The sequence below is a fragment of the Amblyomma americanum genome, chromosome 4, assembly GCF_052857255.1.
Source record: "Amblyomma americanum isolate KBUSLIRL-KWMA chromosome 4, ASM5285725v1, whole genome shotgun sequence".
Classification (NCBI taxonomy): Eukaryota; Metazoa; Arthropoda; class Arachnida; order Ixodida; family Ixodidae; genus Amblyomma; species Amblyomma americanum.
Genome location: NC_135500.1, coordinates 105,309,973 through 105,336,019, shown reverse-complemented (window position 1 = coordinate 105,336,019; position 26,047 = coordinate 105,309,973). Strand labels below are relative to the sequence as shown.

The following is a 26,047-nucleotide window of genomic DNA, read 5'->3' as shown; positions in this document are numbered from 1 at the left end:
CAACGATAAATTGCCAACCTCTGTTTTAAAGTGAACTCGCGAACAACAATGATAAATATGGAACGAAACTGCTCGGCGTCGAAGTTCCAGGATGAAGAAATTTTTCCCTGACGTGTTATCTCGACCTTGCTATTGCGGCCAGCAGCCCCTTCACCGGTGATTGTTGGCGATCGCGGCTGTGAACTGGCATGGCAATAAAGGAGCAGGCAGTGTAATCAGTGTGGCGGCGCATGCTCAGATGCAGGCTATCCCGAACCGGGTGTTATCGGTAGGCGTCGCGCATGCAGAAAAAGCGGCCCTTTCGAGCGCTCTAGAAAGACGTGCTGAAGACTGTACCTTCCTCGATATCACTTGAATGGAAATAAAAGATTAACCGGTAAGGACCCTTTCCAGACAAGAGTCCTAGAAACTAGCTTTGATTATCTTTACTCCACAAACCGCACCTGGTAGTCAATACGGAAAGATCCGAAGGTTACCAGTACTCTCTGGAGATGCTTGAATCTGCCTATCTTGCAATCTTTTAAGCTCTTTAATTAGGTCTGTTATTTTCGCTTCCAACGCGATATTACAGAATCTTAATACAGTATGGTAAAATATTAAATCAATGGCATTTTTTGGTTGCTTTTCCTACATTATATGCTCAATTTATATATTACACATATCTGTGGCTTCTGACAGCCCTTACTGTAAAGTGTTGGCTGTAGCTACAAAGAGTAGATTTTAGGGATGAATACTGAACAGTATGATTTAATTTAATTGCACAAGACGGATCTTACACTCGTTTAAACATAAGTGCGACGTCAAGTGCAGGCAGTTGCTATTTAAAACCGAAGCTGTGCACCTGATAAAAATTTCAAATCTTTGAAGTTATGTTAATGGTTGTATAGGCGGTATATGCGTTCATTCTATTTTCTTTACGGCTCGTGCGATAGCTGATGGTACTTTATCAAGGACCCGAAAGCGCCAATTTTTCTTTTTAAAGATTTTTAAACGTTTTGCACGTAGCTATCTTTGCTTGTTGGCTTTCTGGGGCACCTTACTCTTTTTCTCTTTCTTTTTCTTTCGTGGTAATTTGTATGCTGTCCTTGTAGCACATTAAGGGTATATCTTATTTTCTTGTAGCCACAGTCGGATCAGCGCATAAAAATATTAAGCAAGAATACTGACACTTCCTAATAGATTTGCATGCTAATATTTTGCTATTTTTTAAAAACTCACAATAAAGATACAACATGCGAGCTATTGCCCAACAGATTTTTATCGACGCGAATGGCCTCAGAGTATTGTGCCGACAATATGTTAAACGGTCGGAAAAGCCAGAACCTGTATATAAATATGTGGCATCTTTTAAAATTTTCTTACCCGGATTCATCAATGAGAACACAGCATAGGCCCCATTGTCGTTAAGCTGGCTGTCGGTGGTGGGGAATAACTTGTTCTTCTTGCCATCTTGGACGCTCGTCCAGTTCCAACCGAAGCGCGCGTTTTGGTCCTCGTTTTCGAGCCCGCACAAATCCGTCGAAAAGTCGCAAGCTCCTGCAAAGACACAACGAGATGCAGCATTCGTTCTACGCCGGGTGTCTGAGCTCAAGTTTACGCTTGGAGTCACTTCGTTAACGGCAACTCTGTAAATACATTAGTCATTCCAATAATTCCTACCATTCAGCAGGGGCTGCAGTCAGCCAGAAGAAGAAATATTTAGCAACCCACGCATGGCTTTGGCTCTTAACGAGTCACGCCATCCTGAACAGATGCGCCGTTTGATGGTGAATCTCACAGTATTACTGAGTGTTAACCAGAGAAGAATCTCAGGATCAGTTGCAAATAAATACAAGCTAGTACCAGATGCACGCCACGAGGCAACGGTTCAGGTCGTATGGACACCCTGCGTATCGCTTTTCATTATTTGCTAAGATATGGTGATGATGTTGCAGGGTTCTCCGTCTTGTACTACTCATCCGTAAGGTACAAATAACCCACGAAAGCTTATAATTTGAAGATAACCTTACCCTATGTTTAAAATTATTCTATAAATGCTTTAACTTCGATGAGCGCGTTAACTTAAAAAACGATCGCAGTTTTTATTCTTTAAAAAATCCAAATTATTTTGATTTCCACCTTCAAAATTAAGAAGTGTTCTGCTCAAACTTCCACTGCGCAAAACAAATAATATGGGTGGACTACGCAAGCGGGTAGGAGATGTAACTTAATTTTCATCCTTTCTGTCAACGCGATGCGTTCTTTAAAATAATCATACGCCACTCCAAACTTCTTTGTTTTATTTGGGAGAGAATTGTTGCTTACCATCAGAAGTAAAAACATGCCGACGGAGAAGAGCTTTCGTGCATGCCTACAGTATTAGCATTGTAAATATTGTTACCATAACCCTGGTTTTCAAATTTTGTGCTATTGAACGGAAAACAAGGAGCCACGAAAACGGTTTAAAATTTTATTGCGGCGCAATTTATTGCCCCTTTAAAAATTATGTCCGCGTCAAGCAACGTGTACATTGTTGGAATATGACGACGCAGTAAGACGTTACTGATTCGCCAAGTTGAGAGAAATTAAATTTCAAATCCACTTCCTTTGACCATTAACTTTTCCTGCCGACCGTACATAGCAGGTGTTTGCACTGCCAGAAACGATTTCTCTCTTGAACGCTGCCACTTTCGTTAGCACTCCTTAAATGGGGTGCACCCCTCACGTGGTCTACTAGTATAACACTTTGGCCATGTCGAAACTCTGACCTCTGTAATCGCGGCACACTCAAGGTGCCTCCTGTCTGACCCTTTGCAAGCGAAAATCATTTGCTGTTATATGCTTGCCCCCGCCGATATGTTCTGATAAAAATATATAGCTGATTTCATTACAGCGTAATAGCAGTCTCATCAACAGCTTGCAGCAAGAGATCGGGGAAGGGGTGTGGGGTTATGGGCGGCAGGCGTCCTGTCGAACATGCCAGTAGATGTGAGCCAAATACTCCAACAATAAATTTTGTCACTACATTCGCCCATCTTTAAGCAGCGATTTAGTATAGCTTCCTCTCAAAACCCTTTCCCCCACCCCCTCCCTTTCTTGGAACCGCCAACTCCTTGTATACCTGTATATGATTCTGATGGGCAGTATGACAGTTCACTGTTCAGGAATACTGCACAAGCGCCGTTCATTCCGAGGGAAGTAATCTTTAGAGCAGTCGTGGCATAAATACCTAGATAAATATTTGTAGGTGTTGCGGCCAAGAAACGAATAAAGCTTGCCTTCAGTTTACGAAGGTATACTAAGAGAGAGACAGAAATGGCTGTGTTTTGCGTTTTCTGTGAAGTGCCATATTACAGGGTTAACTACAAATGTCTGTTGGCTGGTTTCGCGACGTCCACACTAAATAACCTTGAAATGACACGTAGGTTGGTATTCGAGCTTCTCCTGCAGTGCTCGTGGTCCCCTTAGCTAGCGTCATGACAGCACTCAATATAACGCCCCCAGTTCACCCGTCGTTCGCCCCTGGCTAGAGTGGCAGCACGTCCGCATACCGTCACACGGTCGGGTGGCCCGAGTCTACCTTCAGTTAGCGGAAAAAATATTTACAGTCATCTGATAATCTTTAGCGCTTTGATTTTCGTGAAAAACTCTGTAACTGTCACTGACTGCAAAACCTAGTCTGATAATTGTTTCAAAGAAACAAATCTCTGGACGCTAATTGGTACATCTTGAAATATAGTCTTACGACCTGCTTTTGTTTATTAAGACCGTGTGGTCCTAAAACAATAAAAATGCTTTCACGTACCGCATCTAGATTCATCAACGCCATTAGAGCAATGTTCCTTGAAGTCGCAAACCTGCGATAACGGGATGCATTGGCTGCTGCCCGAGCACTGGAACTCTTCTTCGCCGCACGAGGATGATGACGGGGCTGGCTCTGGTGCCAGTGGCAGTTCTGGCAAGAAACGCAGTCAAATCAAAGCAGAAAAATAAACCACCTTGGTATTTGAGAGAGGCTCGAAGACACTAGGCTTTGCAACATTCTATACCGTTTAAAGTGAACATTAAAGGGGACGTAGCTTTTGACACATCGAAGCAGACATGCGAAATTTCAACTGCCTTATATCGTATAGTTGAGGGTTCGACGGAAACCCGTCTGGCGAGGGAAATTCAGCATATCCTTTTAAACGAACACTCGCCAAAGTCATAAAGGCTACATAAGCAGCAGCCCGTCTCGTTTTTCATCCCATTGTGAACAAGGCACCCGTAGTGGTGCCGAAACGTCAATTCTCTTACGGTTATTTTTTTTCCTTTATGACTTTGGCGAGTGTTCGTTTAAAAGGATATGCTGCCTTATATCGTAGACCGCCTAGACCACACCTATTACATTCTGAATGTAATTGGCATCCTAGAGCCACTACCCAGTCTTAACGTTTTCTGAATCACAGACCATGTCCTTTGCTTGCTGCTCAAGGTATCGACGAACATAATGGATGGCTAACCTTGAATCGCTGTTCTTCTAAGAAAAACATATATTTTTGGTCACTATTAAGCTGTACGAAAAACAGCAATGCAACATGTTGTGCGCGAGATCCTGATAATGCGTAGGAGTACTTCATATACCCTAGAGCTGCTGTGATTCTGCATGACACAATAAGAAATGGCTAACTCTTTTTGCGCGATCCGTGCAATTCTGCTCTTTGTCAAATAAGAAGGATAAATAAATGTTAGTATAGCTTGAGGTGAACGTTTCAGACACATGCCTCGGGCAATATATCGGCATTTGATTACAGTTTTACAGCTCCAAGTTTATATAAATTTCAGGAGACATATTCAAGGTGCACATAAAATAAATTTTAGAGCTCTGAAAGTAAACAGGCTAACAAGTGCTTCCACATCAATAGAAGTCCTAACATTATAACCTAAGTTATTCTAAATAATTTAAATTTTTATGCACAGATGCTGAGGCCTCACGACTTGCCATGAAATGAAGTATTAAGCTTTTTTTGTGATTCATGCTGCCTAGCAGCTTAGGGTGCATAGCTTGCAAAGTCTATTTTCCGCTTGTGTAATCGTGCGAATTTTGGAAGTGTAACTACATTTGACAGTTCTTATTTTTATTCATCACATAATGTCCAAATTACATCCACAACATTCGGGTTTTTGGAGTAGGAATCAATCAATTGAATTGTCGGGATATTGTGCTGTTTCTTGGTTTAAAACCGACGCAATCATTTTTGAGAAAATTGCATTTAACTTTGAAACACTTTTTTGCGCATCGCGATTTAAATTGATGATGTGAAAACAAAAAGGTCTTCGTGATCACCAATTGGGTTTCGACAGCATTGATGCCTGGGCCCAGAGATCAGCAGTGAAAAATGTAATGACATCGGCACAGCTTAGATGTGTGACTAAAATGTGTCGGCTAGTCTCTATATTTTATTTTAGCCTTTTTAACTTGAAAAAACTTCCAGTTTCAGTCAAAGCAGCCCTTTTCTCATCACAAGATGAGTCTATCGATAGAGGAGATTCTCCACGATGTCTTTTCAATTCACCATACCGATCAATAATTATTAGACACCATGCTCCTGTTCAGAAGTGTTTCTGGAAATCTCCTTCCACATTTCCTTCTGCACAACTGGTTCGTAATATCTATGTTAGTAATCGTTACCTTGGAGAGCTATTTTATTATTCGAAGTTCTCTTTTCACAACAGATAGGAGAGATGTTGGGAGAAGAAAAATTCTAACTACAGATCTCTTCATATATTTCGAAACTTTTGGCAGATAAAGAAGCGTCGAGTTTCATTTTAGTGGGCTATTATTTTAGTGGGCTATCGTGGCCATGGTCGTCTGGCATTGACACAAAACAGAAGTATTGATATGAACGAAATATTCTGCTAATACGGCTGTGCTGTGCTCAATCGGGGTGTTACGACGACACTCTAAAAAGGATTTCATGATCTTTGGCCTGAACTTACGTCCATGATATGGCTTGCAGCTTTCCCAGAATGTCACATCGTCTATTGCAATGTAACCCGGCTTGTTGCCAGACTTCTTATGCTCTCCAATAAATGCCACCTACAAAAAAAAACAAAATATGTTGAGATATTGTGACATTCGCAAAAAATGCATCACAGGAATTGAACACGACCAGTTCTTATGCTTTGTAATAGGGGCCCCTGAAGGCTAAAATAATGTCTAATGGAACAGACCGACTTGACTGCGCGTATTCCTGCTCAGATGAAGAGGAGGTCCATCTTGGCTCCAGAGCTACTCGGAGCGCAGATCCATCGTGGCGGGTATCTACTAACTGGGTCCTCAAATTAATACAGTTCAAAAAAAACTTTAGGCACCGAAGCCCCAAATATGGATCGGTGCTCTAAGTCGCTCTGGATCGAAAATGGGTTTGATATTCATCTGAAGTAGGCCACGTGCACTGACGCCGGCATGTTTCATTAAAAAATAATTCTTTGTGAGTAAGAAGGAATATCTCGAAATGAACGGTGCTAAAAAAAATTATGATCACAAGGAGCTGCCCTGGTGCAGAAACCAGCTGCACTGTTTCACTTCACTGCAAGAAAAAAGAATACTGGGAATATTTTTGTTTGCAAGTTAATCGCTTCGTCAGTTTATACAAACTGGCTCTATTGGAAATCTAACAACTAAATTTTTGTGAGGCTATGCCAAGTGTCTCACAGCTGTTAACAGCGATAAAGTTTTCAGAACAGTGTTCTCACTCAAATATTAGTCCGTTTTTGAATACTATGTTCATTGTGAAACCTAAGAGAGGGCAGCAAATTACTTAAAACCAAGTGTAAAAAGACGCGATCCACATAGGTGTGCTGACAATCTGAGTGGAGCAATGAGAAATGCCCCCACTTTTTCCTCATTTCATCTGCGCGAAGCATATGTCGGCGCTAATGCGAGGAAGGACCAGCGCCGAAAGCGTTGCGGTTTGAACTGATTTTTTTTTTTTGTATTGCGCTGCTCTCGTTGCTGCGGCCTAGCCCAACTTCCTCTTATCCGGTGCGGTGCGCCACGGCCTGCAAGCCGAGCGCGGCGCGAGGGTCGCTACACGTTCGCCACCTTTAGGGATTACCGATGCCGATCATCCAATTTTTCTTGGAAACCGAATACTGCCGAGACTACTCTACCTCCTGTAATACTGCGAACTGCATGCAACAGTGTGCGACACCAGCGGTCTTCCATCACCCCTTGGTGTGTGGAAGAGAGTTCGAGACCGCTCGATGTGGTCACTACTATGTTCTCTTCACTGGTGTACAAGTGATACACGTATAGTTAAGCTGTCATGCTCACTTTGTTTTCGATTATATATCGGCAAATAGTAGAGAATTGGCTTGCTTTTGCAGCGAAAAACAAACTTATTCTTAGTTCTCCGATTTGTGTTTGGCTTAGACGTGATACTTAGGGCATAGCAAGTAAAGTGACATGACTGTGCTGTTTTTATTTATTACACTCCTGTTGTCAGAAACAGCCTGGCCTTCCTAGAACTAGTGGTAGGCGGCATAGAAGAGTATCTTCTCGGCCATATTACCACCTCGCGCGGCAAGACTTCCTTCAATAAAGCAGATCATGGTTGCAAAGATATGCACTGTATGCTGCCATATCTCAATTGATTTTGTGCAATGCTTCTTCGATTTGCGTTCTCCGACTCATTTCCAGTAGTAGATTCCTGCAATGTAGTTGGTTTGCTATTGTTCTATTTGTTTATCAAACTGATCTTTTTGGAAACCTTTTTCTTCTTTTATGCGGTTTCTTACACAGGGTTTTCCCTGAACGTTGCAGACGTGTGTTTCCAGCACGTCGTATATAATAATGTCCACTTACCAACAGGCCCTAGAGGTGCAATCAGGAAACTAAAAATCACGTAACGTTTGCCCTGATCTTGAATTTTTCTGTGAGGACCTCATCTTTCCCGACGCAGAAAACAGAAACTGAAGCTATTTCTAGTCTATGTCGGTACAGTCAATTAAACAAGCAAGTCAATGAGAACGAAGCAGCCGGCGCATCCTTCTGTTTCCAGCACCTTTAAACACCATGAAGTTTGTCATATTGACTGCCTGTTAATTACATTTCTGTGCCTGTTGCTTGATGCTTTCTTCTGAAGTTTCTTATCTGCAGCTACTGTGGTATGTGACGTATGAAAAAATATTTTCCTGCCCATGTTCTCTTCAATTTCTATTCCAACGAGCTGCAAAATGTGCGGCGCGCACTAGTCTGGAAGCATACTCACTGTCGACAATCATATTTACAATGTAGTGCACAATACAACAATTTAATGTTCATCTTACCTGATACGGAGAGTGTTCAGTGAATACCACCATGCCTTGAATAAAATGGAAAAATTGTGTTGGTTTGGACTGTTTCCACACAGTTTTCCAGGGGCCATCTTTCGTCGTACGGATAGCCAGCTTAAGTTCGGAGTCGGCTTGGCCTTGGATTGTGTAGAAGAATGTTATCTGGTAAAAATAAAAACAAAATAACACAGTGCAAATTGTAACGAAAACTGAGCAGCAGTGATGTATTGTACACAACAGCCCAAATGCGCTAGTCGAAGATTGCAAATTAAAAAGTACGCACACTGCAATTTGCATCTGTTGTTTCGGAGAAATCATTTGCAATAATATTTTGGGAACACTGGTGTGTAAGACCCATGAATATGTCCAGTTGACTGGGAGTCCCTTGGCACACTCTCGCAGACATCGAAACGCTTGTTGCCATCGCATACTGCTTTACTACACAACGTGATGCATTTTAACTGGCGATGCACATTTCTGATCCTAATTAACTAAGCGTGAAGAGGTTATGACAGGTCTAAATACATATCAATTGGAGAAGTTTCCGCTCAGCTTCCGGTGTGCCCGAGTATGTTGATGCGGATCGCGCCGCCTGCCGGAGCTCATTTGGGCGTGCTTTTAACTACCCGCGAGCACGCCTTAGCGGCGAAGTCGATTTGGCTTTTCGCGTGCTATAGTAGTGGGAAGTAATGCATATTTACATTATTTTCATCAATCATGGCCAAGAACTTTTGGCATGTGCTACCTTTCGACGCGCATTGTGTACCTCTTTATGGTAGCAAGTGCACAGCTACCACAACAGGCAGTGCAACCGAGGGAGTATTGTATATATTACAGCAAGCAAAGAAGAAAAGCCAGATAAGGAAGTTAATATTAGAGGAACAAGGAACGCTGGATACTTCGAGAAATTCAGTGATAATACTTGTAGGGCATACTTACGGCACAAGTGGAGTTATTATCAAGAGTGTGGCCTATAACTGTAGCTGCCGTCTTTGTGGCGGCAGAACGAAGAAGAAGAAACTTTCCTGCGATAAAAAATTTAAAGAGCATGAAAGAAAAATACAGAATCACCTTGGTGTGCTTAAACATAATCGATGTATTGAACTTACAGAGAGAAATTACAGAAAAAAAAATTATATTTGGTGGCAGCGCAAAAAGCAAAGACGCGATCCGGGCTCGGAAAGATGTGAAGCAGTACTGCAGTTTTAATTCCATTTATCTCTGACTCGTGAACAAAAATTGTTCCTGTAAGCATAATATGCAGATACGTTATCGCAAATATTCTCTAACATGGCCCATTGTAAGAAGCAAATCTGAAAGTATGCCACCTGAGGAGTAGAAAATTGAGTTAGCTCTGTTTTACCCCAAATTCATTTTCTTCCTCGAAGACACTTCTGTGACAAAATACGAGTGTTGGGTTCCGATAAAAGGGAAAATCCGCTGCCCCTGCCGCATCTGTCTGGCATTACGCTCTCAAATGTAACTATCTCGCAGCGTAGGAGAGCTTGGACAGCTGTGGGCAGGAAAGGAATTTGAAAGATTTTGAACGTATGAAGACGTTCAGCAGTTATAACTCAAAACTTAGCAGCTGGGGTTGAGCAGCCGAACACTGTAAATACAAAGCCGTTGCTTTGGGTAGCAGGCAATGCGGTAACGTGCTAATTTTTTCTACTCGCTCCTTTTTCTCCGCTGCTCCAGCAGAACTATTTCATTGCAAATGTTCCGATTGCTTCCTCTTCTGTGGTCTTAACTCAACATTACATAAATTCTATACCAGTACGTCTAGAATAGCACGGAGATGAGACTAGAAGAGCACCTTTAATCGAAATTAAATGAACAGTTTGAGAATGTGCAAATTCTTTTTAGTATATTAGAATTTGCGCTTGGCGAAGACTGAGTGCGCAAGGGCACCTTAGACTCAATCGGTGTCTGCAGCTTAAGGGCACCACAGAAACTAACAGTTTAGCTCACACTCATTTACACTATCCATAAAATCTTACGCATTCCATTTGAAGCGTCTCTCTTCTTTTCTCTGTCCATACTTCCATTTTATGCTCCTAATGGGCACAGCTTATTGCCTGCAGGATACTCCGATGAAAGACTCAACGAATGGCAGCATTGTGGTAAGACAGAGCAATTTCATTTTTTGCATATGTGATACGGCAAGAGGGAACGCCTCTTTAGTTTTTCGCATCGCAACGCTGTTATTTGTGACCTAACAACACTGACTGTGGTAGAAGGTTGCGTGATCAGAAAATGAACGTTTTGGCCACACCTCCGAAATAAAGCAACAAACATATTTAAAGGTGAAAATGTTGTGCACTATCAACAGGAGTACATTCAGCCTGCCGGGGAACTAAACGGGAGTACGCCAGCTGACACGTAGCGTGCAACAGTGGGGGAACAGATCTAAAAAATAATGCATCACATATTGGTAACGTTGGAAGGTACTGTCCTTGACAAACATTTTTCTCTGTATTGGAGACTAAAGGAAGCAACATTTCCGACCCAAAAGCATAGTCGGCGTCGCGCATCAGTCACCTGCTTAACTGTTTTTTGTGTGTTTGCTTCTGTTTTGAATTTTTGGGTGCAACTTTCGGTGGCTTACCTTCTGGGGTTCCCCTTGTGTGATCTCGCGTGGGCGCCATTACCAAGAACGATGATGCTGGGCCCAAGCTCCACTTCTTTGTTCCTTCCGATGGTGCCTGGGGCACCCAGTCACAAAAGGAACTGTCGAAGTTACAGCCAAGCCGGAAGTCGCCTGCAAGTTTAGGAGTTATCGCTTTTACAGTGCCGCGCGTTTACAAGTTGAGTTCAAGCCCTCCTTCCTGCTTGAAATAATTTTTGCCAGAACAGCATTGAGATGCTTACTGGGTTTTGCACTCTGGCCGCCTCAGAAAAAGAAAATGCGTCGCGCTGATTATGTCGCTGCTAAAGCTCTGAAACCTTCAGAATTTGTTGCGAAACCTTGGGAGGTCGGTTCTGGAAAATGCGTGTATGGTTTGGGATCCGCCCACTGCTTAAAATAAAGATAAATAGGTTAGAGAGGTTGCAGAACATTGCCTCTGGTTTTGTATCTGGCACACATTGGGCTCAGTGCAGTGCATTGCGGACTAAAGAAACCCTCAACTGAGAATTGCGGGACACGCACCGAAACAAGATGTGTCTTAAGTTTATTCATGCTATCATTAAGCTGTTCGGGGTGAACGTGAAAAGCATACGCATTAACCTCTTTAGCAATCTGGCCATTTTGAACACGATTTCAAGGTCTGATAATTTGCGGTGAAAACTTGTTTGGTATGGTTTATAAGGTTTAACGTCGCAATGTGACTATGGCTATGAAGGACGCCGCAGTGAAATTTTTCGGATGATTTCGACCACCTGGGGTTTTGTAGCGAAAGCTACATTGGCCACGAACTCGCAGTTTCGCTGTTCTCGCATTCCCATCGTGGTCGCATCGCACCACGTGACCAAGCTTGTGACTCGTCACATGACCAAACGCGTGACGAACCACGTGACAACTAGCCAGACAACTAGAGTAGCCTGGACTTGCAATCAAGATTGACCAAGGCTAACCAAGCTATGCCTTAGCTCTCGCTACGTATATCCTGGCATAGCCGAGCTAAGCCACTGCCAATTTTTTAACGTGCAGTGACATCGCACAGCACGCGGGCGTCAAGCGTTTCGTCTCCATCGAAATTATTCCGGCGCGGCCGCGATCGAACATGCATTTTTCATGTCAGCAACTGAACAATATAACTACTAAGCCACCACGGTGGCCCTATGAGAAGTGAATTGTTTTTCTTTCATTCCAAAAAACAATCGGGAATCCATTGCACTTCCGAGTGAAGTTGTGGGTGATATATAAAGTCATGCTTTCTTTTGTGATGTTTTAAAAGGGAATGTCTATGCTCTTTGCTTTTTTTTCTTTCTTGGGCTTTATACTTTCAAGAAATAAAAACTGCGAAAAAGGACGCAGGACTAAGAGAAGACAGACACAGACTGTCGGCGGACTTACACTGGTTTATTAATTGTTCAACTTGGTAATTAAAGCCGCTTATTTGCGCATGCGCACACACAAGCCACATTTATCAAAGTCCGGACGTCATTACAACCGGGATAAAAAATGCCACTCTGTGTCAGTGACAATAACAGACAGGTCACTCATGCAAACCCGTTCGTTATTTTTGTTTAAAAATGAATCCAACAGTTTTCTTTCGTGCCTGGACCTCCCGCGGCCGATAATGGTAGTGCTGAGCAATGCTGAGCAGTTTTGGCACTCTTTCACATGTATGGTAAGGTTGCTCCCTGTACCAGAATGCAGCGTTCTGTAGTGTTCCCCGAGGTTCTAGTTAAAGTACTCTCCCGTGTTCTCTATGTAAGAATTTCCACAAGACGTAGAAAAAGAATATGCTACCCCCACAACAACTTTGTAAACTTCGTTTGGTGCTTCGTTTTGCAGGCAGGCTCTCGTTGGGAGCTGAAAATGCGAGCGCAAAGACCGAAAATCTTGCTGGGGGTGGAAAACACCAAATTCACACCAAGTTTATGAGAAACTTTTTTCAGCCCATGCGAAGTTCAATGGCAGTTGGGGATCACGTCAAAGTTTCTTGTGCTATCTTTCAGGTGCGCTGTATTGGCAGGAGGATTGTTCATGTTTTTACTTCATAGTTTCAGCGTCCGCCAACATCAAGGAGGAAGGAAAACCAGAGGCCCCAAGTCGGATCCCCAGCTCGGCGAGACTCTGCTGCATAGCATGCGGACAATTTTTTCTTAACGCATTTGAGAAACATAGGTTGACAATGCCACGTTTAAACAGCTTGGAGTGAGCGGGAGCATAAGTCAAAAGCACCTTCTGGTACCGAGGAGCATAGTTCCAGCAAACGTGTCCGTCAGCTGAAAACTTGGGTTATAAATCTAGAAACCTAATGGTGTAGTCAGAGGGTAGGGCTTTGGTGAAAAACGTGCTCTACTAAGAAGTACTTGTATTTGGGCGTGTTGGTTCATATCTTTTCAGGAGGACACAGGGGCGCAACAAAAACACACGGACATAGAAGTAGACAGGGACGAGCGCTTACTATCAACAGGCTTTATTTGACGTAGACCGTTAATATACTTTCGCCTACCCAACATTTAAAATCTGGTCCGTTACAGGGCTAGCTGTTCATTTGATGATCACTTTAAAATCCTTAAAAAGTGATCCAAATCTCTAAAAACATTTACAATATGTGTATCGTGAAGTGCTTCCCGCTGCTGTGCCTACGAGCGGACGTATCATATGTAATGTATTTCTTATTGTATATCTCCGCCCCTCTCCCCTCCTCACGCTAATGCCTTTGGCACTGTGGTTTCCTTAATAAATAAGTAAATAAACTGAAAAGTAAATAAATAACATGATCTGTTCGGCTTGCTTCGAGTTTTCAAGACCATTATTCTGCAGGTATTTTAATGAAAAGCTTATTGATACCTTGAAGATAATGAGTAAATGAAGTCGTATCCTTAAGATCCAACGGAGGTTCCGAGTGACAAAACTACAGCTTTTGGATTTGGCCTTGTATGTACTAGAAGGCCGTTGGTACTTCTGTTATCATTCTTTGACCGCTCAAACACTTATAGAACACCTCGGGGAGTCATTCTAGGCTTACCAAGAAAGGTATAACAGTGTAGTGCCTTAAATCTCATCTCAAAGGGTCATTTTATGAAAGTATAACTCAGAGCATCTGGGTACAGGCTTGTTGGTTAAGCGCGGACAGCTATCCTGCACTAATATTTCTAGGGCTTCTGTAAAACGGCTCAGATCTGTGAAAACACGAACAAGCCTACTGTGGACAAAAAGAGAAGAAGTTTGGGAGTCATTCCAAAAACCACGAAATGTCGCATGAGCTAAAGAAAGCTGAAGGAAGGTGTGACATCGTTGTTGCGTTTTCCGTGCCGATAGGAAACTGAGTTTAATGCGCAAGAAAGTTACGAAGGCGCAAAAAAAAAGTGAGGTTGCTGTTATGTACGACCTGTTTTCCGATCTATGTCATGTGATGTAAACGTGGGATATCAAATTCCGTTTACATGTAGCATCATCTCTTTTGGTGGAAACTGAGATGCGTGTTCACACGTGGGTGATTGAGAATGATAGAATCAGGAAAACTACTCCTCTTACCAGCACTGTCGTTCATTATAGGAAGTATAAATTCAGGTCAATGTATGCCGACAAACTCATTCCTTTCCGACACAAAAACAAGTTAACCCGTGAAGTCAGTGAGGCTTTCGCCATTGATAATAACAGCGTAGCATGCATAAGTCATCCTTCAGTGACCCTATCGAGAAAGAAGTGGGTTACCAGCCTCCTACATGTAACAGTTGCCGTCAATCCGGCTGCGTTTCGAAATGATTGTTTGTTTTTTTTTATTTCCCACCGTATTTATGTGTGTGGCGTTTCTGCAATAAATCCAGTTCATAATCAGCGCTTGTCTGTGTTTGCATATATCTCGGATCTGTGTTAGCGCTGTTGACACGCATTGAGTCACAGCTGGTGCACTTAATCCGTGGTCTTAAAGCTTGTGGTAAAAAAAAATTAATGTTGGTACTCACTTATGAGTGCCGCCTTTCACTTTATCTATACTTTGCAAGCAGCCAGTTTTTTTGTTAAACAGAGATAAGCCTAGGCCTTCACCTAATCGTCATCTGTAATATCCGTAGATGTCCGGAGGTGCGCCCACTCTAGAGAATGCTCTAATCGAGCTCGCAGTTTATTAGTTACCACTAATCTGCATACCACCGCCCTTCACCCGACTGACCGTTTGTGTCGGTGGCAGATTCTACACACACAGACAAAGACCACGGCATCTTGGCAGAACGAGGCGGAGTTTGAACTGCTATCTCGGACGAAGTTCGTGCAAGGAACGCTGTGTAGCAGGAACAGTCAGTGCTGAGCAGCCCCCACATGCACGTCAGATAGGCCACTGGTGACGGTTGTCACACAGTTTTTTAACGAAGCCGTAGCCTATAGTTTTGTCGCAATATTTATCCTCTGTCGACCCCTATTTTTGTTGGAAGGAATGGAAGTACTTAGATGTTGCTACCATCGTGGCGTGAAACCAGAAAAAAAATTGTATAGCGCTATCACCAGCGGTAGCATGGAAGATGAATACTAGCTAGTCCACATTGGATTTTTGACATTGTGCTGCGCCACATAAGCGTGTGACGATTGTGTTTGTTTTGTCAGGGCTACAATGAGTGCTTTTTATTGTGTGAGAAGTGCTTGCCCAGAGAGAGAGAGAGCATATTATCATGCAGTGAGTTACCCGACAGTGACCCGAGAGCGTTTGTCCTCTTTCCGACCCGTGCAGCGCTTAGAGGATGATACTCCACCTTGGCTGCATACAAGTTCCACCGAACTCGTCAGATCGTCCATGTCATCAGTAGCGGCTTCATCATATCTGCTGCAGTTGCTAAAGAGCAGGACGCTGCGCCATTCATTTATTTCAGGATGTTGTCAATAAAGGTGTTTTTAACGTGTTTCGCGCCTTCTTATTGCGTCCCTGTGCCCCACTTGATTGAGACGAAGCTAGAGTGAGGCGCGAGCAATGCACACGAAGTGTTCGCATGATCGCGACCGCTTGATGTTGAGTAACCCTACTGCTACACGGAGGTGTCGACGACGCGAAAACAGCTAACTCTGTGAAAGAAGCCTCTACTCGGTACCCGTCCAAGACTTGTGCTCTTATGGAGCATTTGCTCAAGTACGCCGCATAGTTTCGACCGAACACTATGAATTAGCCCCTCCTAGCCTCCTGCGCACAATTTCTAATTTTAAATATATTTGCTCGATAGAAGTAAGTACAATATTACATATACTAATTAGGTCTTCTTCTGGGGAGTTTGGTTCTAATATTAAAAGTTCAAATTGTAGACAAAAAAAGTTATTTTCTTCAAAACCTGCGAACAAGAAATTTGGAGGAAAATTTCTTGTGCATTATCAGATGCTACAGTAGGAAGTAAAACGCATTTAGCTGCTGGCCAAACTTTTCGGAGCTTGATTTGACATTGCAAGAAGATACTGAACTGGCTCAGTTGGTGCGCCTTCATAGTAGAAATTGGGCGCGAACATACGTGGACGAAAAGAAAGTAAAGGTACACAAGAGCGCTCACTCGCTCGCACCTTTTTTTTTTCAACCCGCATAGACAGTGAGATACTGTCCTGACTATCTGACTGAACTAGAAATCGGCCAATAAAAAAATTGAGCTTAAAGTGTGTACTTCATCATTGGAATTACAGTAACGCCTTCGTTTCTTGGAGTGTGGGGCTTCGTTTTGTTTTCTACTCATATTTTGATTTGGCGGGCCATGTACAAACAGGCGCTGCCAGCTAGTTTAGGTCTGTTCTTGCGCCTCATTCAACTGTTACATTTGTAAGTTTCTTTCGCTCATTGCAGCTCATTCCTAGTCAAGTTCGTCGTTGATTCGGAGTCTAGACTACTGAAATGACAGCACAGTCCGAGTTGTCTACGGTAATTTAACAGATATGATAGAGAATATTGTGTACGGGTTGCGACTAACTGCTTGTCTTGAGTAACCATAGAGGAATTCTGGCTTATTCATTGAGGAAATCAAACTAATGGGCTGTTAAAGGCTGCGCGAAACAATTTTTAAAATGCTAAAAAATATGTGCATTAAGTAGAGTAAAATTTTTATATAAGGTGGAAGCCCTCAAAAAGAACCCTATAGTTTGCAAACAATTTGCAAAAATTCTTGCCGTGGCTCACGGCGACATCTACTGCTGGTTTCTGGCATGAAACCTGCCTTACAACTGCTTAAGGCAGGCAAATAAATACTACCCATTCTAATTATTCAAACACGTGTACTAGGTGCCCCACGCTTCAGCCCTTGTTTTCTGAGGCAGTTCTTATCTAGATGAAAAATTGGTTATTTATGAGCATGTTCATGTGGACATTGTACGCACGACGTCAAAAACTAGTATTGCATTTCCGATTTATAGTGCTGTACTCACGAACCGATTGTGCTGTGTCACTAGCGTCGCTATCGAGTTTAGGACATGCCAGCGTTTGTAGTAAAAGCAGGTAGAGCACACATGCCGGGAAGCTAGCGCACAAACCTCCAGTTAAAAAACCCAACAGGATGACATCCTTTCAGCGGAACAGTAGTAGAGACCAGTAATATTTAATTTTTTTCTGGCTTGCCCTCACGCATGAGGTGGGAACGAAAAGGAAGATGATGACTATTATCCATCATTATAACATGTGTTAGATAAGCTAAATATAAAAGTTAAGAAAACATATGAATCAGCCCTTAGGCTCTTCTTTCTCCCAGTACAAAGTATTTATAGGCCCTTTATAAAAGTAGCGAGATACTCGTGCCATCTTCAAGGTGCAAGATGAAAGGCACACCATGGCATGGCTTCGAGCCAAAAATCGCAAAACCCTAGGATCTTCGAAACACTGCATTATTCATGTGCCAGATCAGAGTTGAGGTCGTTGACACCCAAGACTTGTGGAGAATCGCTATGAGGAATTCGATTTCCGAGAGGCTCTATGTAAGCGCCCTTTCATTTAAAAGGTTAGTGTCGCAGTTATCACAGAAGAAGAAATTACGGCTGGCAGGTGGTAAGCTACTAATACCGACGGTATTGAATTGTGAACACCTTACACGTTCCCTAAATAGCGTGTCCTGCATTTATCCTCGGCCTTTTGTGATTTCACTGCGACAGCTCTTAAGTGCCTGTCCCTGTGTTTCCCGTCGGTGTAATAGTAGCAGTTGTTGTAGTAGGAGTAGTAGTAGTAGAAAATATCCCTAGTAGTAGGAGTAGAAGTAGTTGTGAAGCAGTAATCTGCGCAATCGGTGGGTGCCTTACCACGGGAACCACTGGGAGGGTGGTCACCGTGGAAGGATGCGGGTATGGCGAGAGTGGAGGAATCTCCAATCGGAGGATGGTTACCGCGCTAGGCGGGGGGCATGGCGATAGCATAGGAATCCGCAACTCTAAAGCCGCTTCCGCGGAAACAACGCCGGTGGCAGTTACTCTAGAAAGAAGAAAACATAGCGACAGCGGACGAATGCGCTATCGGAGGTTGGTTGAGCATGGGAACCACCCCGATGGCGTTTGCCGTGGAAAAAGGAGGAGGAGAGTTACCACGGAAGGAGGAAAGCATGGCAAGTGCGAGGAATGAGCAACCAGACGGTGGCTGCCACGGGAAAAGTCCGAATAGCTTTACCAAGAAAGTAGAGAGAGCATGGCGACCGCGGAGGAATGCAGCACTGTCCGTTCGCGGCAGCTGCTGCGAAACGTGCTTCCCGAGGAATGGCTCGCCTGTATTGGCGCACTGGAGAGCAGCGCTACGTGTGTAAAACAAAAAAGAGCACTCGATAGCTCTACATATATGCATTTCGGTCTCAAATTCATTACCTCAAAATATCGTTAAATAAGAATACCCAATGACTGTCGGTTAATCTCGCATAACACAATTTCGAACGTGCTATGAGCTTTTTTACATTTACAAAAAATTATTTTCTCGAGTGTGTCCACTTTTGCACTTTTATTCTTATTAATAGCTAATAAAGCCTTGGCGCTAGCATTTCTATCTTGTTTTTCTACATAATACAGCCTCGTTTTGAAGCAAATAAAGCAAAAATATGGTTGCGATGCGTTTGTCTCTTTTTCCTGACATGCGCTTTTTCTCGTCCTTCTTTCACTCTCTCGCTTGTTTTAAATACTCCGAACACTTTATTCTACCATCTCTGCGTCACTCTGCCATCTGATTTACGTGCAAGCTTGTGAGAGCCATTTGAGGCTTTTTTCCTGCCCCTCCTCTTCAACATCACACCGGCACTTGCAAATTGGATGGCAAAAATAAATTTCACTTCAGACTTTGATACATATTTTGTCAATAAGCAATCCCCTTTCAATGTAGTTCCTCCATGCGCCGTCATGTTATAGTGGTCGAGAAAAGCGGCCCTGTCTCATATTATCATTACCTATCCATCCCTTTCAGTTTCGCCATAAATAACTGCGCTGTATTCTATACCTCACGTCACAGTAAATAGTAACTTCGTAAGTCTTTCTGTTTTCTGGCTGCAGCGTATGACATAATAGAAACTACTGAACATGCCTGCCCTGTAATCTGCAGCGCATGCCTAATCAAGGGCTGAATGCTTATGCGATAGAGGATGTCAAGCTGCCACCCTAGAAAGAGCGTTAAAAAGGTTGCACTTCACTCGCCAATATGAGCACATTGTCAGGAATACTTTTTTCAAACTGCCAAACTTACCACAGTCCTGTTCATCGCTGTTGTCTCCGCAGTCGTCCACGTAGTTGCAGCGAGTGTCGCGTCCAACGCAGGCCCCGTTGGCGCAGCGGAATTGAAAATTCGAACAGTTTGCCTCTTTACCTGCCAAAGGTATAAGCACATTGCTACGCGCTCAGTACGGCATCATTTCTATTCTTTCGCCGCAGCAGAATTTCTGCACCTTCACGCTGCATAGTTACCAACTCTACGCTAACCTAACGCTAGACCTAACGACTGCTTGCTCCAAAGAACAAGTCTAGCAATGAATAGTGAGCGCCCTTCCCAAAACGAAAAAAAAGAAATAACTTAACTGGGCGATCCTTCGAGAAATACTAGCAGCGGTAGAAGTCGAGCTTGTTATCTAGATCGAACAGCAGCGGCTGATGCCGGCGGCTATTAAACCCGGGACAGTAGCAAGGCAGACCAAGCACACTGCACAGCTCTCAGAACAGAAGGTGGCACATAGAGCAGGAAAGGGTCCTGGCTCATTCTATAAAATGTGTTTCCCAGCTATCCGAGCCAGGATCTCGACGATTCCTGATGTCTATAAGCCGTCCGAGAATCGCAATGCCTTTTCTGCAATCCGTTTCATGCTCTCAGGTCTTATCGCCCTGCCGAGAGGCGAGACGACAAAACTTATGAAACCTTCTTACGCCATCGACACTGAAGAGACTCAATATACATACTAATGCTGTGGTTCTTACCTGGCAGAGCGCATCCGTCATATGTTATGAGGTCTACAGCAAACATGGGGTTTCCATGGGAATAATGGCTGCCTGTAAAAACGAACTGGAAGAGAATGCTTTCATGCATATATACCACTTCTTAAAAAAATAGTAGCTTTCACTAAGCGGAAAAAAATGTTTATTTCGATGTGTTTAATCAACTTGGCCTATGACTTTCTAAACTTATTTTACAATGTATTACAAAGTTGAGTCCACGTCAGCCAACTGACGGCCATAAGTGAAACACTTGTTTACTGCTACCGATTATTTCGAAATAATTCTGTTCAAGGATCTTCGCTTGTAACTTCCGAAAGGATTAAAATATGTGCTTTTCTGAAAAAGCATAAGACACAAAAATAATGACTACTGATAACAACGGCTTTTATTGAAGAATGACGAAATTTTTTAAGCGGTGCTTCCACATGAAACTTTTACATGTGCTAGCAGAGATAATGTGTGAATAAGATATATAAAATTATTAAAATTATTCAAAGTACGCAGCATCAGAGGTCATTCTTTTGTGCATAATGACGAATAGCCAATGGCAACCTTATCATGCGCACAATCCCAGTGAATATCCGAAAACCGGAAGCGTCTTTCTGGGTGCATTTTTGGAACTGTCCTGTCAGAGGCTGCAATAAATCGAATATTCTTAACAAATGAACGTGCTTGCTTCTCTGTGAAAGCCGATTGGTACACGACGTGTAGTCTGGGAAGAATGTGACGACCAGTGGGGTGAATGTAGGGCGTTCGTAGTGTGCTGTCAGGTGCGCTTCGACTAACTCACCTGGCGTACGCAGAACTTAGTCACAACGACTTCTTTCACAATTCGACAGTATTTTTTTTCCTCCAATATGCAGAAAAATATCGGCAGCATGCAGAACGGCGGCAACGCCACAGTCTCTAGAAAAGGTGCCTCGAGTGCTACCCTTCCGGCGGCAAAAACTGCGTGCGTAGGGAATCGCAAACCGGCAGTGTCCGCACTCTCCAAATTTCTAGAGCCTTCTTTATAGCCTTCTTTTCCTCGGCACTCGATCCTTTAAATACCTCGCATCAACTACTTCATTTTTAAACTCTTTTGTTAGCGTTAGCGAAAATATTTTCGAAAAGAGGAAAATGGGTGGAACTGAGAGGGCGCGGAAATAGTTCCAAATTCTTCCTTCACCAAGACGAACAAATCAAACTCATTGTAGCCCACAGCTCTCCTACTTGCATCCGTGGCGACGCCCACTGCGGAGCCCAGGGGGGCTGGGTTGGCATAGCCCTCATGACGACAAAAATCATATTCTTATCTGTGATGCGGTTCAGGTGTCCAACGATATATGAGACAGATACTGCGCCATTTACTTTCCCCCAAAAAAACCAATTATTATTAATTATTATCTGTGATGCGTACGGGGTGGGCCAGCATATCCACCTTAACATTATGTGTATCGGCCAGTAAATAAGCCGAATGCCAACAGCTTCCTTTGATGCCGTTTGCTATAGAGGGCCTCGCATGTCTTACTAATTTTGGAAGTTCATGAGTTCATCACTATTCGTCGCCGCGAAGGAAATTACTCTAGCCGGGATAATCATCGTCAAATTCTGGTGGAGGTGCGGGGTTCGATCTCCAGTGCCGCCGGATACCCACCTTTGATACAATGGGTACAAGCTTTCCCCTGGCCAAGAAATCGGCTTCTTTAGGGCGAAATTCTTCGCAATTAGGGTATTTCACCCATTCTTGAGTAGACGAAAACACCCTGTGTCATGATGCCCTTTGCCCACAGATGCCCTTGCGCAATATACAGGGCGCCCAGTTAGGTTTAGCCAGGGTTTAAAAAAATACCGGGGACTCTAAAGCGCGTTTCACATGCAAGCGAAAATGCCAGCGAATCCTGTCGCCGCGACGTAAAAAACTGTTTCGGCCCGTCGCGGCGGCTCGGCGGGCCAAAGCGAAGGGGATCCAAAAAGTTGGAAATTAACGCAGCGACAGCGCGACAGCTCCGCCCTCTGACCAATGACTGAACGGCGGAAAAGCCACGTGACAAGAAGAGGATTCGTGCGAGAACGACAATGGTTGTTTACTACACGTGCTTCCGACACGCACGTACGAAGATAAAAAAAAATGATATCATTGGCATAAAATAAAAAGCAGTTGATATTTGACAAACAAGAGTTCTTTATTTCTTAACAAAATTTGAGCAATCTTGGCAAAATAATGCACGAACATTGTCCATGTTGGTGGTTGCAAACCACCGAAACCCACCGCGAGCTCGTATTCTTTGCCAGCAACACTGGGATTCGCAGTGGCAGTAAACGCTCCGGAGCGACGCATGTGAAACGGAACCTTGCGAAAAGCGTCGCTGCGCCGAGCCGCTGGTTGCTCAGTTCGCTCAATCGCTTGCATGTGAACTGCCCTTAAGACGACGCGACCTAATGCACTCTGCTTACTATTGTATAGAACAACCCACATTATTTTTATATTCTGCTTAATAGCAACGTTAGACGAGATTGGTTAATCAACTTCGCAAGCATTGGAGTTAGGTGAAAAATTCCGATAAGAAAGTCGTAGAACGATATGCGAAACGTCCGACTCAACAGTTTATAACTTTCCACCTATCAGGAATTTTTTTCCGCTCAATGCACATGCCCACGAAATGCAGAAAAAAATACCACGTGCATACCCGCTTGCGCGCTGTGATTGCTCTGATCTCAGAGGTTCTGCCTACAAACGAACAGATAATTCAGCCCGGTGTTCCGGGGCTTCAAAAGTGACAGCGAAGCACTACAGGAGCTGACATGTCGTTTACGCCAGCACAAGCGATAAGGGTTGCGTCTGTTTATCTCTATCGTGAACCGCCGTGAGGGAAGCTTACCTTTATCGTAAAGTGCACAGCCAGATCCTGCGTAGCCCGCCCTGTTGCCTTTTAAGCGGCAGCACACCGAGCTAAGCAACCGGTTCATTTGTACGCGGAACGTTCGAGAGCACTGTAATTGTGGCGCGCAAGTGGGCGTGTCACATGGTGTTTTTCTTTGTATTTCGCGAGCATCGGGCATCTGCAGTGAGCGTAAAAAACTAGCACGTAATATATGGAAAATAGACAATCTTCAATCGGACGTTTTTCGGACCACTCTACAACTTTTTATTCGAACTTTCCGCCTAACTTCGTTGCTTGCGAAGCTGAATAATGAATCTCGACTAATTAGGCTTTTTGGTAAAATACCAAAAATGGTGTGACTTGATCCACACAATGACCAAAGACACGCACTCGGCCGCAGCGTCTTATAGTGCCGCGGCATATTTTTAAACCCTGGTTAAAATTAGCTGGGACGCCCTGTACATTCATCAACACCAAACCTTGCCACTTCGGCACACAGGACAATTCATCTAACAGTGAGCTCTCCGTTCCCCTTTTTCGTCAGCAGCGGCTACCACGTCCAAGAAAATTCTAAAATATCGTCTGCTTCTCAACCAGCCACGGTATTCATTTCTTATACTCTTAACATTCACTCCACTTTCCCAAGTCTGCTGTTGTCGGCTCTTCGTGTTACATCTTTCGAGCAAGCCCATTTCTTGCCTCTGATTTAAAATGGATTAGCAATAATTTGACTTTTTTGCTGGAGTGCGCGGTATTCTCGGTATTTGGTCGTTATCGCTACTCATTCGTGATAGTGATAGCGCTACCGTACCACAATTTCACAAGGCACACCTCTTCGGCCGCAAATCTTAGGGATTAGGCCCACCGACACTGTGGACTTTAACAACCTTAAGTCGTCGTTATCATCATCACCACCACCAGCCTGGGTCTTGTTCTATTTCTGCCTTCTACAGTTTTCCTTGAAGCTTGAGCTACCGCAAAAGCTGCAAAGATGAATAGCTGCTGAGTAAGCCTTGGTCTCAGTATTTATGCATCTTAATCAAACGTCACAAAGAATTATGAAAAATTTTCTCACACCCCTTGCTCTTCCCTTTGAAGAACATTAATAACTAAGCGGGCCGGGCTTCACCGTAAATCGTCTCGTTGTGTCTAGTAGCGTTGACGCCAAAATTCATCGCAAGAACTGATACAGTATTGAGAATGCTCATTCTATGCCCCAGAGTCCCTTTCAGACTCAAGCCTACATCCAAAACATTAGATATTGCTATCAAGTGCACGTGGCTGTTTTTCTTTCGTACAGCTTTGAGCCCGATGACAAAACGCTTTAGCTCGGGTATTATCAGCAGACTGCTATTATTACTTCAAATAAAACTTAAAAAAAAGCTCTCCTTACGAGACTTACATTAAGAGCCCCGGCATACCGCCCGACATCCACAATGGCCTCATTCCAGACACCTTCATCCGGCGTCTCGCTCAAAGCATTTAGAGTCCAAACGGGAAACTCGAAGCCAGCGACGGCCATAGACAAGTCAACGTTGGCAGAAGATCCTGCGAGGAAAAAAGAAACAAAAATATAGGCAATATTTAGTATCGTTAAGGGAAACACTATTCATGGTTCTCTTTGTATAGAGGCTCTGCTTTAGTGCGCGCCTGGCATGCACGCATATATACTACCAAATACAAGGCACATACACAGCCGCAAGCGAAGCGGGTGCAATATTTTCGTAAACCGGTTCGCATTAAGCAGACAAATACTAAACCAGCGCACGAAATAGTTGATTTCCCACGGTTATAAAATTTTCATATTTCGCCTAGTTCGGAAGCAAAAATAACTTTCCCAATTGTTTGTTCTTAACTTTAGGACAGATCATGAAATGCAAATTTTTATTACGGGTTCAATGTAGCAGATTTCAGCAGTTATCAAGAAAACAGCTTTGATGTCGATTCAAAAGTGGTAGCCGAGACAGCTGGCAGAATAGCTTAACTGCTAAACTTCTGCACGCCACATGTAGATGTCGTTGGTTCCGCGCACATTTGCGACAGGTAGTTCTCTGTTCTGCATCCTCTGCAGTATATATATATATATATATATATATATATATATATATATATATATATATATATATATATATATATATATATATATATATATATATATATATATGTGTGTGTGTGTGTGTGTGTGTGTGTGTGTGTGTGTGTGTGTGTGTGTGTAATGTATATAATGTATATATATGGAGCTTCGGATCTGGTAGTCTCGATGCAATAGGCAGCATAAGAGGGCTCCCACACAGCTTCCATCCTCACCGTTCTATCATGTTCCACGCAACACTCGCGGTAAAACAGGACGCATTGCGTCCGCCGCTACGGACGAGGGTGGGTCAGATGAACACTCGTAGTGTTGGGTTACACGCAACATACATAGCACCGAAAGTGGACAGCCGCCGCCGTACTACAGTCGGTAGAGCAACGGACGCGAATTTCGGATAAGCATTCCCCAATGCTACACCTTGCTTCGGTGGCTGTTTGCCTCCTTCACATGTATGTATGTATGTATGTATGTATGTATGTATGTATGTATGTATGTATGTATGTATGTATGTATGTATGTATGTATGTATGTATGTATGTATGTATGTATGTATGTATGTATAAGTATGTATGTATGTATGTATGTGTGTGTGTGTGTGTGTGTGTGTGTGTGTGTGTGTGTGTGTGTGTGTGTGTGTGTGTGTGTGTGTGTGTGTGTGTGTGTGTGTGTGTGTGTGTGTGTGTGTGTGTGTGTGTGTGTGTGTATGCTTGTGTGTATGTCAGAAGCGTGAATTCCTGGCGAGTTGGTACATGTTCAAGAGAAAAAAACAGCGAA

At 43.4% G+C, this 26,047-nt stretch overlaps 1 protein-coding gene across 1 annotated transcript in view; it reads right to left on the bottom strand.

Annotated features, from left to right (window-relative positions):
- The window catches only part of LOC144129734 (MAM and LDL-receptor class A domain-containing protein 1-like), a 208,783-nt gene that overhangs the window by 55,353 nt on the left and 127,383 nt on the right, over positions 1-26,047 (bottom strand). The window contains exons 37-45 of the mRNA XM_077663820.1: positions 24,584-24,729; positions 20,300-20,384; positions 19,578-19,697; positions 10,907-11,059; positions 9,238-9,323; positions 8,293-8,460; positions 5,959-6,058; positions 3,785-3,934; positions 1,363-1,536 (exon numbers count right to left, since the gene is read on the bottom strand). Coding sequence (XP_077519946.1) covers positions 1,363-1,536; positions 3,785-3,934; positions 5,959-6,058; positions 8,293-8,460; positions 9,238-9,323; positions 10,907-11,059; positions 19,578-19,697; positions 20,300-20,384; positions 24,584-24,729 — 1,182 coding nt within the window. The remainder of the gene's footprint in view (positions 1-1,362; positions 1,537-3,784; positions 3,935-5,958; positions 6,059-8,292; positions 8,461-9,237; positions 9,324-10,906; positions 11,060-19,577; positions 19,698-20,299; positions 20,385-24,583; positions 24,730-26,047) is intronic.